Genomic DNA, 12,353 nt, shown 5'->3' with positions numbered 1-12,353 from the left:
GGGATAAAGGAAAAAGTTAAGTGCCATGACGAGACAAACAAGTTCAGAATTTGGACATTCTGTAAGACAGATGGCCTGGACTCAATGTCACAGAGGACAAAAAAGATTGGAGATTATTCTACACTAAACAAGACTAAAGAGATGTAAACAAATGCAGTGTGTGATCCTAGCTTGGGACTAGGGTGGGGAAGAGCTATAAAAGGCATTTTGTGTTGGGAAATAGTGAATATTGATTAAATATATTATTATGGAATTATTAATTTTCCTAGTCTGATATCAGGAATGTAATTATGTAGGGGAATGTCTTTATTCTTAGGAAATACATTTTTCGGTGTTTAGACATAAATTGTCATGACACCTACAACTTTTTCCATCCTCTTTTTTGAAGTAAAACTTAGAGTAAAGTGTACAAATCTCAACTGTACAGCTGAGTGACCTTCTACATATGTAACTGCCACAGAAATCAAGATACTGAACATTTCTAGTGCTTGAGAAAGGTTCTCCCATGCCCACTCCAAAACAGTAATCACCTTCAAGAGTAACCACTATTATGACTCCTTTCTCAATCAATCAATTTGGAACTTCATTTCAAATGGTAAGATGGAAAACAAAATGTTAGAGAAAATAAATATGAAAAAAAATTTAGAATCTAAATAGAGAGAATTTGGATGTTAATTGTATCATTCCTTCTAATTTTCTGTGAGTGCAATTTTTCTTAATAGAGTTGGAAAAATTCAAACAACTTAGACCAAAGGAAAAATAGAAAGTTCAGGGGCGCCTGGGTGGCTCAGTCGTTAAGCGTCTGCCTTCGGCTCAGGTCATGATCCCGGGGTCCTGGGATCGAGCCCCACATCGGGCTCCCTGCTCCACGGAAAGCCTGCTTCTCCGTCTCCCACTCCCCCTGCTTGTGTTCCCTCTCTCGCTGTGTCTCTCTCTGTCAAATAAATAAATAAAATCTTTAAAAAAAAAAAAAAAGAAAGTTCAAAAGAAATAGTTGCCACTAGGGAAAAAAAACTAACGAATATAAATTGATACTGATTTGAGGAAGTAGCAAGGTAACTTTAAATAAAATCTCAGTATGTCAAATAATTACATCATATTACAGAAGAAGTATCAAAATGCTAAATAAAAATTAGAATATTTTAAAAAACTAAGTGGATGAGGTAAAAAGTAGATTAAAGGGAGAATTAGTAAACTCTAGAAAAGAAGGAAGGAGAGTAAAAAAAAATAAAAAAACTGTAATAGAGAGGATAAGAGATATGAAAGATGGAGTGAACAGTTTCATTATATGCCTCAGAGGAGTTCCAGAAAGTGAGAATAGAAATAAAAGAGTAGAGCAAAATTCAAAGAAATGATGGCTATCATTTGTGAAAGACATAAATCTAAATAGATTTGGGAAACAAAGGCCCTAAATGATGTAAATAATTTTCAATATAATTATTAGATACAACAAAATGAAAGGATAGTATTTTAAAACCATTCAGGGAAAAAATTACCTTTAAAAAATTCTCAATTAGATTATCAAAAAATTTTCATTGTAGCAGCTGTAGAAGCCAGAAGACAATAGACTAGTATACTCAGAATGCTGAGAAATGCCTGTAAGTTGCTTAGATAAAGTATGAGTTGAAAGTACAATAAAGGCCTTTCCGGATGAGAATTTACCTTTCCCAGGCTCTGCTGGAAGGAACTACCCAAAAATTAATTTAGAAAGAAAGTTGAATACAGAGGAAGGAATGAAAAGTAACATATTCATGAATTAGACTTCACTGAAATTAAAAACTTACGCTCTTCAAAAGACAGTGTTAAGAGAATAAAAAGACAAACCACAGACTAGTCTTTGCAAAACATACACCTGATTAAAGACATGTATCCAGAGCATACAAAGAGCTCTTAGAACTTAATAATAGGAAAGCAAATTACTCAAAAAATAAGCAAAAGATTTGAACAGATACTTCACCAAAGAAGATATGTAGATAGTAGATAAATACACTAGAAGATGCTCAACATCATTAGTCACTGGGGAAATGCAAAATAAAGGCACAAGGATAACACCATATACCTACTAGAATGGCTAAAATGAAAGAGAGGCCGTACCAACTATTTGCGAGAATGTGGAATAACTGGAATTTTCATTCATTGCTGGTGGGACTGTATAATGGTACAGCCACTTTGTAAAACAATTTGGTAGTTTTATTTAATACAGTTCCTTTTTTTAAAATATTTTATTTATTTATTTGACAGAGAAAGAGAGCACATAGAAGCAGGGGGAGTGGGAGAGGGAGAAGCAGGCTCCCCACTGAGCAGGGAGTCCGATGTGGGACTCGATCCCAGGACCCTGGGATCATGACCTGAGCCAAAAGCAGACACTTAACTGACTGAGCCACCCAGGCACCCTGCAGTTCCTTTTAAAATCCCAACAGCGTTTTTTGCAGAAATAGAAAAATCCATCCTGAACTTAATGTGGAGGCTTAAGGAAAAGAGAAAAGTTGGAGGTCTCACACTTCCTGATCTCAAAACTACTACAAACCTACAGAATGGCATAGACATAGAGACATATAGATCAGTGAAATAAAGAGTCCAGAAATAAATTCTTATGTATATGGTCAAGGGATCTTTGACAAGGGTACCACAGAAAGGACAGTCTCTTCAACAAATGATGCTGGGAAACCTGGATATGCACATGCAAAACAATGAAGTTGGACCCTTACCTTACATTATATGCAAAGCTCTCTCAAAATGGATCAAAGACATAAATGTAAGAGCTGAAACTTTAAAACCCTTAGAATAAAACATAAAGGAAGAGCCTCACAATGCTGGATTTGGCAGTAGTTTCTTAGATATGACACCAAAAACACAGGCAACATACATAAAAATAGAGAAATAGGACTATATGATAATTAGAAACTATGTGAATCAAAGAACACAATCGGGATGCCTGGGTGGCTCAGTCAGTTAAGCGTCTGCCTCTGGCTGAGGTCATGATCCCAGGGTCCTGGAATTGAGTCCTTCATCGGGCTCCTTGCTCACTGGGGAGCCTGCTTCTCCCTCTGCTTGCTCTGCCTGCCACTCCCCCTGCTTGTGATCTCTCTCTCTCGGACATAAATTAAAAAAAAAAAAGAACACAACCATCTGAGTGAAAAGACAACTTATAGAATGGGAGGAAATATTTCCAAGTCATATCTGTGATAAAGGGCTGATATTCAGAACGTATTTTTATTTATTTATTTATTTTTTAAGATTTTATTTATTTTTTGACAGAGACAGTGAGAGAGGGAATACAAGCAGGGGGACTGGGAGAGGGAGAAGCAGGCTTCCTGCCAAACAGGGAGCCCGATGTGGGACTCGATCCCAGCACCCTGGGATCATGACCTGAGCTGAAAGCAGACGCTTAATGACTGAGCCACCCAGGTGCCCCTAGAAGATATTTTTAAAAACTCATACAACTCAATTAAAAAACAAAACAAAACAAAAAAAACCCTAAACAACCCGATTAAGAAAAGGGGAGAGGACTTGAATAGATATTTCTCCAAAGATACACAGATGGCTAACAAACACATGAAAAGATTCTCAACAGTAATCATTAGAAATATGTAAATCAAAGCCACATGAGCTACCACCTCACACCCATTAGAATAGCTACTATCAAGAAAGAAAGAAAGGGAGAAAGGGAAGAAAAGAAAAAGAAGAAAAGAGGAAAGAATGAATAGCACATTGGCAAGGATGTAGAGAAATTGGAACCCTTGTGCATTGCTAGTGGGAATATAAAATGGTGTGACCACTATGGAAAATAGTATTATGGTTCCTCAAAAAACTAAGAATAGAATTATCATATTATCCTGCAATTCTGCTTCTGAATATATACCCAAATGAATTGGAAGGGTTTCAAAGAGATTATTTATATACCATATTTATAGCGTCATTATTCATAATAACCAAAATGTGTGATCAACCCAAGTGTCCATCAACAGATTCACGAATAAACAAAATGTGATATATGCATACAATGAAATATTCAACTCTAAAAAGGAAATTCTGGTACATTGTACAGCATTGATGAATCTTGAGTCAGTCACAAAAAGACAAATACTGTATTATTCCACTTATTTGAGTTACCTAGAGTAGTCAAATTCATAGAAACGGAAAATAGGATAGTGGTTGCAAGGTGTGGGGGTGGGGGAGCATGGGGAGTTGTTCTTTAATGGTTATAGAGTTTCAGTTTTTCAAAATGAAAAGAGTCAAGGCCATTGGTTACACAACAATGTGAATGTACTTAACATAGCTAACTGTATACTTAAAAATGGTTAAATGTTAAATTTTATGTTATATGTATTTCACCACAATTAAAAAAAAAAGTTTGGCAATTTTGTAAAAAGTTAAGCATACACCTAGTATATGATCCAGCCATTCTACTTCTAGGTATTTACCCAAGAGAAAATAAAGCATATGTCCATACAAAGATTTGTACAGATTTGTTCTTAGCCCCAAATGTTCATCAACAGATGGTTAAGCGAGTTGTGGTATATCCATAAAATGGAATACCATGTGGTACACAGGAATACACTACTGATAGACACAACATAGATAAATCTCAAAATAATCATGCTAAGTGAAAGTAGCCAGACAAAAATGAATATGTATTTTATACTTTCATAAAATTCTAGAAAATGCAAACTGTTCTATAGTGACAGTGTTAGGTCAGTATTTGCCTGGGCCTGGGCCTGGGGCAGGAGGGAGGAATTACACAGGAGCGCAAAGAAACTTTGAGAAGGTGTAATGGGTACATTAGATGATTTCATGGATATATACATAATGTCAAATTGTATCAGACAATATACTTAATGTAGTTTATTGTAGGTCAGCTATACCTCAAATACCTTTTTTTAAAAAAGGAATGAAGAAGGGCACCTAGCTGGCTCAGTTGGAAGAACATGTGACTCTTGATCTCAAGGTCATGAGTTCGAGCCCCATGTTGGATGTAGAGATTACTTAAATAAATAAAACTTTAAAAAAAAAAAAAATGAAGAGCTGTTAGTAACCAAAAGAAAATTGGTAGGGCTATCTAAGTATTATATGAAATAGACCTTTAAAGAGAGAAAGAAGTGTTAAGGATGAGGAGGGTCATGCTCTGGCAGGAGAAAAAGACTAACCTTTTACCTTATACTTAAATCTTTTTTTCACAGAGCTGTTTCATGCAGAACTGTTTCTTACGTTTAAAATTACTGTTTAGAGTGGTTGTATCCAACTTATTTAGCCATTTTTCATGATGGATAGTTAATACTGTAATATACATTTAAATATCTGTGTCCTGAAACACTGTGGGAATATTTTTATGTTAGATACCTAGAAATAATTACTGAATAAGGTATGCATTAGTATACACTCTCAATAGTGTATGAGACTTACTTTTACCATGAGACCTTGGCCAACACTGAATGTTAAAATTTAGAAGATATTATTGATCTAATAAAATTTGAAGTATTTTAAGCCTGAGATACCCACATTCATGTATACTTTTCAATACATAAATCATCCAACAAAAGGTTAACAAAGAAATTAACAAAAGGCTAACAAAGGAAGTATTAGACTAACCCAATTACCCTGAAACACAGCTTGTCCTAAGCCTGGCTTTTGGAATTCATAATTTAAAAGAATTTTTTTATAGACTAAGACTTAATTCACATATTATACAATTGATTCATTCAAAGGGTGCAATCCAGTGATTTTTAGTCTATTCATAGAGTCACACAAATGTCATCTCAATCAATTTAAGAACTTTTTCAGCACTCCAGGGGCGCCTGGGTAGCTCAGTTGTTAAAGCTTCTGCCTTCGGTTCAGGTCATGATTCTGGGGTCCTGGGATCGAGCCCCGCATCAGGCTCCCTGCTCAGTGGGAAGCCTGCTTCTCCCTCTCCCACTCCCCCTGCTTGTGTTCCCTCTCTCTCTGTGTCTCTCTCTGTCAAATAAATAAATAAAATCTTAAAAAAAAATAAAAGAACTTTTTCAGCACTCCAAAAAAGAAATCCTATATGCATTAGAAGTCACTTACCATTTCTCCCCAATCTTCCCAGCCCTAGGCAACAAGTTACTTCCTTTTATCTCTATAGATTTGCCTATTCCAGCATTCCATGTAAATGGAATTGTGGAATGTGTGGTCTTTTGTGACTGGCTTCTTTTACTTAGCATGTTTCCAGTGTTCATCCATGTTACAGTGTGATTCAGTCCTTCATGCCTTTTTATGGTCAAATGATACCCTATTGTTTGTATATACTCTATTTTATTTATCCATCCTGAGTGGTGTTTCCACTTTTTGGCTATTGTGAATAATGCTGCTATGAACATTCATGTACAAGTTTTTGTGTGGACATATGTTTTCATTTTTGTTTGGTATATGTCTATAGTAATCTTTTGAGGAACAGCCAGAATGTATTCCAAAACAGCTGTAGCGTTTTACTTTCTCAGCAGTACTGTGTAAGGGTTTTAGTTTCTCCATCCCCTCACCAGCATGTTTACGGTCTTTTTTATTACAGCCGTTCTAGTGTGTGTGAAGTGGTGTCTCATTGTGGTTTTGATTTGTATTTCCCTGATGGCTAATGATATTAAGCATCTTCTCTTGTGCTTATTGGCTTTCTGTATCTTTTTTGGAGAAAGAAATTTCTTTTATAAATAGTTTTACATGGCATGCAGAGACAAAATAAAATACGATAGGTCTGAAATAAGAATAATTATAAGAGCTGATGAGCAATGCTCTAATAATAGAAATTGGATAAAAAAGAGAAAATAGCCAAGATTATTTCTTCTAGAGATAGCAAAAAGTACACGTTCTAAGACTATATATATTTTAGAAGGAGGAAGAGAAGTGGAGATTATAGGAATAAAACTGAATGCGTTTCAGGTTTGAAAAGAGAGCTATAGAAGACAAGTAAGCCTGAGATTAGAAAGTAAAAGTAAGGTAGACTAAATGAGAGGATTATAATACAGGAATATGATAGTAGCTAGCTATTAGAAGTTTTCTTTTATGACTGTAAACCAGTACTAAACAAAAAACCATGCTTACCATTTTTCTTTCTTTCTTTTTTTTTTTTAAAGATTTTATTTATTTGACAGAGAGAGACACAGCGAGAGAGGGAACACAAGCAGGGGGAGTGGGAGAGGGAGAAGCAAGCTTCCTGCTGAACAGGGAGCCCGATGCGGGGCTCGATCCCAGCACTCTGGGATCATGACCTGAGCCGAAGGCAGACGCTTAACGACTGAGCCACCCAGGTGCCCCAAAACCATGCTTATCATTTTTCAAAGCAAGGTATTTAAAAATTGGTAACTTTGGTCACCAATTTAGCATTTAGAAAAGAATGTTCATAAGGTTTTTAAAATATTTTTATTTAGAAAATGTATTTATATGGAAAAGTATAAAGGACAGTATATTAAAATCTGTGTTTAGTCACCTCCAATGAACAAATAGGAGTGTTTGTTATATTTCCTTCATACTGCACACACATACGCAAATGTGGTCCCCTTTACCAGTCCCATTCCCCTCATAAACATCCACGTCCCACTGTGTTTCCCAAGAAGCAGCCATTCGATAAATGTGGGCTACATTAACTCTTATACTTTACTAAATATATATATCTATAAGTATTTTTAAAGTTTATAGTAGTATGATACTAGGGATGCCTGGGTGGCTCAGTTGGTCAAGCATCTGCCTTCAGCTCAGGTCATGATCCCGGGGTCCTGGGATCGAGCCCTGCGTTGGGCTCCCTGCTCAGCGGGAAACCTACTTCTCCCTCTCTCATTCCCCCTGCTTGTGTTCTTGCTCTCACTGTGTCTGTCTCTGTCAAATAAATAAATAAAATCTTCAAAAAGAAAAGAAAAAGAAATGGGGCATCCATATTGGTAAGGAAGAAGTTCAACTGTCTATTTGCAGATGACATGATACTATACATAGAAAACCCTAAAGACTCCACCAAAAAAAACCTATCAGAAGTAATAAATGAATTCAGTAAAGTTGCAGGGTACAAAATTAATACCCAGAAGTCACTAGCATTTCCATATGCTGGTAATGAGGTAGCAGGAGGAGAAATTAAAAAAACAATTCCATTTACAGTTACACCAAAAAGAATAAAATACCTAGGGATAAACTTAACCAGAGGTGAAAGACCCATACTTCGAAAACTATAAAACACTGATGAAAGAAATTAAAGATGACACAAACAAATGGAAAGATATTCCATGCTTATAGATTAGAAAGATTAATATTAAGCTGTTCATACTACCCAAAGCAATCTACAGATTGAATGCAATCCCTATCAAAATACCAACAACATTTTTCACAGAACTAGAACAAATAATCCTAAAGTTTGTATGAAACCACAGAAGATCCCTAAATAGCTAAAGGAATCTTGAGAAAGAACAACAAAGCTGGAAATACCACAATTCTAGAATTCAAGATATACTACAAAGCTGTAGTAATCGTACCAAGTATGTGCTACTGGCACAAAAATAGACACAGATCAATGGAACAGAATAGAGGCCCAGAAATAAACCCATGATTATATGGTCAATTAACCTATGACAAAGGATGCAAGAATAAACAATGGGAAAAGTCAGTCTCTTTAATAAATGGTGTTGGGAAACCTGGACAGCTATATGCAAAAGAATGAAACTGAACTACTTATACCATATACAAAAATAAACTCAAAATGGATTAAAGACCTAAATGTAAGACCTGAAACCATAAAACTCCTAGAAGAAAACATAGACAGTAATCTGTTTGATATCAGCAACGTTTTTCTAGATGTGTCTCCTTAAGCAAGGGAAATAAAAGCAAAAATAAATTATTGGGACTACACCAAAGTAAAAAGCTCTTGCACAGCGAAGGAAACCATCAACAAAAGAACAAGGTGACCTACTAAATGAGAGAAGATATTTGCAAATGATATATCTGATAAGGGGTTAATATTCAAAATATGTAAAGAACATACAACTCAACACCAAAAATTCCAAATAATCTGATTAAAAAATAGAGGACCTGAACAGATATTTTTCCTAAGAAGACCTATAGATGGCCAACAGACACAGGAAAAGATGCTTACCATCACTAATCATCAGAGAAATGCAAATTAAAACCACAATGAGGGGGTGCCTGGCAGGCTCAGTCAGTAGAGTATGCGACTCTTCATCTTGGGGTTATAAGTTCGAGCCCCATGTTGGGTGTAGAGATTACTTAAAATCTTTAAAAAAAAAAAACAAACAAACCAATGAGATAATACCTTAAACCTGTCAGGATCACTAAAATCGAAAAGAAATGTTAGGATGGAGAATGCAGAGAAAAAAAAACTATCATATGCTGTTGATGAAAATGTAAATTGGCACAGCCACTGAAAAACAGTATGGAGGTTCCTCAGAAAAATAATAAAAATAGAAATACAAACAAAAAACAGAATCAGAGAACAAAGTGATGGCTGCCAGAGGGGACAATAGAGGGATAGGCAAAACGGATGAAGGGAAGTAGGAGATACGGGCTTCCAGTTATGGAATTAATAAGTCATGGGGATGAAAGGCATAGGGAATATAGTCAATGATATTATAATGTTGTGTGGTGACAGATAGTAGCTACACTTGTGAGCATAGCATTATGTATAGAGAAGTTGAATCACTATGTTGTACACCTGAAACTGATATAATGTGTGTCAACTATATTCAAATTAAAAAAAAAATTTTTTTTTAATTGCTTTTGCTTTAAATGTTGACATTTCTCAGTGATGGGTATATAGGAATCTGTTATATTTTCTGTTCTCTTTTTATATGTTAAAATATTTCATAATTTTAATAAAAAGCAAAGTCAGTTTTGCTTTAAGTTGATGAATAATAGATACTTGAGTCATAATTTTCCTTTAATAGCAACTTAGCTTTACAAATGATGTTGTATCTGACATACTAATCCATATGACATTTTAAAGGTATTATAAAGGTAAAGTATTGAGCTTTTTAAAATGATGTAGAAAAAATATATAATTTATTCCCTTTACCTCATATCATATATCTGTGATATCATAGGTACCTGCAAGATGTGGAGTTACAGTCCGAGACAGTCTAAAGAAAGCTCTGATGATGAGAGGTCTAATCCCAGAGTGCTGTGCTGTTTACAGAATTCAGGATGGGTATGGTTTGTATGTGATGTGAAATTTTGTTTAAAAAGGAAAAAAATCCCTCAGACATAAAACTTTTGGGTTTTTTGTAGCAGCTTTACCCAAACCCAGGGTGTTGAAATTTAACTTTAGAAAAAAATATTAAGTTAGCCTAAAGAAAACTTGCAGGCCTTTTGAGGAGTTAACATTAGATACTTTGTGTGATGATAGTGTTTGTTACTCTGATCAAATGATTTTATTTGGAGTTTGAGATTCTTGTAATTTTTGTGAACCATTTAAAATGTGGCTTATTTGAATAACGGACTCTTCCCTATTCCCCTATTTTTAATATAAACTCATAGTTTCACAAAAGGCTTATCAAAATTAACATTTTATATTAAACTATTTTTCTTTCAGAAAAGTATCTAAAATTGTGCCAAGAACCCCCCAAATTTTGAATCCTGTTTTTAAAAAAAATACCCTTTCTGGGGCATGTTGTCCCTTGAGTGCTTTTTTTTTTTTTTTTTGAATGGATAGATAAATCCGTACCTGGTTGGTTTTTTTTTTGTTTGTTTGTTTTGAGGGGGGGACCCTAGGAACAATCAATTTTCTGCTGTTGTAGGTCTTTTCTGGAGCTGGCTTGAAGAAAAGAGTACATCTCTTTACCCTGCTGTTTGTCCAAGAGTGATACATTTATTTGGGGTAAACTTAAAAATTAATTTATTGCCATTTAAATTTCTAACGATGGAAAACCAGGGAGCCAAACCTCCCTCACCATTACTAGCCCCTCAATAACCAATTTTCATATCTTCAGCATGAGGTATAAAGATTTTTAGGTATGATAACCAAGAAAGGCTGTGTCTACACTTTCAGAGAGAAGAAACCGATTGGCTGGGACACTGATATTTCCTGGCTCACCGGAGAGGAACTGCATGTAGAAGTGTTGGAAAATGTTCCGCTTACCACACACAACTTTGTATGTACTTTTACATTTTTTCCAAATGTCAAAAGCATTCAGGTTCTTGCACATGAATTTTTATTTAGGGAATATGAAATATAGATGCATAATTTTGGGATTGATATTTTACCTAAGTTGAAAATCAGTTCTGTTCTTTAAAAAATTTGTATTTAAACTAAAGAGTTTTATTTTCTTTTTAATTTGAAAAAGCAATAAATGTCTTTCATTAAAAGGAACTGAAAAGAAAATCTGAATGGTACAAAAGTATATCATGTGAGAAAAGGAAAATACCTAGTAGGGTAAACACTTACTAATTATTGTATGGTCTTCCAAACTCTTTCTGCTTATACAACCGTGTGCTTATTATACCTTGGGAGCCCAAAGTTCTCTCCATTCTTTTTTTTCTCCCTTCCCTTCCGTTAATTTCCATTTCTTTCCTAAAACTAAAAATGGAGTCCTGTTCTGTGTGATAGTCTTCATCTTTAAAAAAAAAAAAAAAAATTAAACAGTGCATCATGGATGTCTTTCCACGTCAGTACACCTAGTGTTATGTTTATAGTGATTGCATAATAGTCTATAAGAATATAAATTCAGTATATTTATACTTAACTATCCTCTATTAATAGACATTTAAGTTTTTTTTAATCTGTTTTGTACAGGGCTAAACAATCTTTTTTTTTTTTTTTTTTTTTTTTTTTAAAGATTTTATTTATTTATTTGAGAGAGAATGAGAGAGAGCACATGAGAGGGGTTAGGGTCAGAGGGAGAAGCAGACTCCCTGCCGAGCAGGGAGCCCGATGTGGGACTCGATCCAGGGACTCCAGGATCATGACCTGAGCCGAAGGCAGTCGCTTAACGAACTGAGCCACCCAGGCGCCCCCTAAACAATCTTTTTGCATACATCTTGATATACTTGCGTTAATGTTTCTGAAGGATGAGTTAGTGGAAGTGGAATAGCTCTCCTTGAGGACCTCTCCCTTCATCTGGTTTTTGCATTTGCTGGAACCTAGCCTAAGCTAAGTGTCACCAGCATGATACCTGGAATGTGGGGCATCTCCACCTTAGAGATGAGGATATAGTGCCCAGAGCTTGAGAACCTACCCTCTAAAAGGGTAAGGCAGAAGCCAGGAGTAGAATGATCTATAAGGCAGGAATGCATTTCTCACTTTCTATTATATATGGAATTTTGACCATAGTTTATATTTTCTAGATGGATAGTTAGTTATTGCTACCCTTTCGGCATCAAGTGCTTTCCCATGTGCTTTGATGATTAGT

At 35.3% G+C, this 12,353-nt stretch overlaps 1 protein-coding gene across 3 annotated transcripts in view; it reads left to right on the top strand.

Moving 5' to 3' along the window:
* Positions 1-12,353, top strand: part of BRAF (B-Raf proto-oncogene, serine/threonine kinase) — a 165,533-nt gene that overhangs the window by 93,287 nt on the left and 59,893 nt on the right. For all 3 annotated transcript variants that reach the window (XM_036111326.2, XM_036111323.2, XM_036111324.2), the window contains exons 4-5: positions 10,050-10,153; positions 10,994-11,096. In XM_036111326.2, coding sequence (XP_035967219.1) covers positions 10,050-10,153; positions 10,994-11,096 — 207 coding nt within the window. The remainder of the gene's footprint in view (positions 1-10,049; positions 10,154-10,993; positions 11,097-12,353) is intronic.

The sequence above is a fragment of the Halichoerus grypus genome, chromosome 12, assembly GCF_964656455.1.
Source record: "Halichoerus grypus chromosome 12, mHalGry1.hap1.1, whole genome shotgun sequence".
In the NCBI taxonomy this organism is placed as follows: Eukaryota; Metazoa; Chordata; class Mammalia; order Carnivora; family Phocidae; genus Halichoerus; species Halichoerus grypus.
Note: the sequence above shows the minus strand (reverse complement) of the source record. Positions and strands in the feature narration are given on the sequence as shown.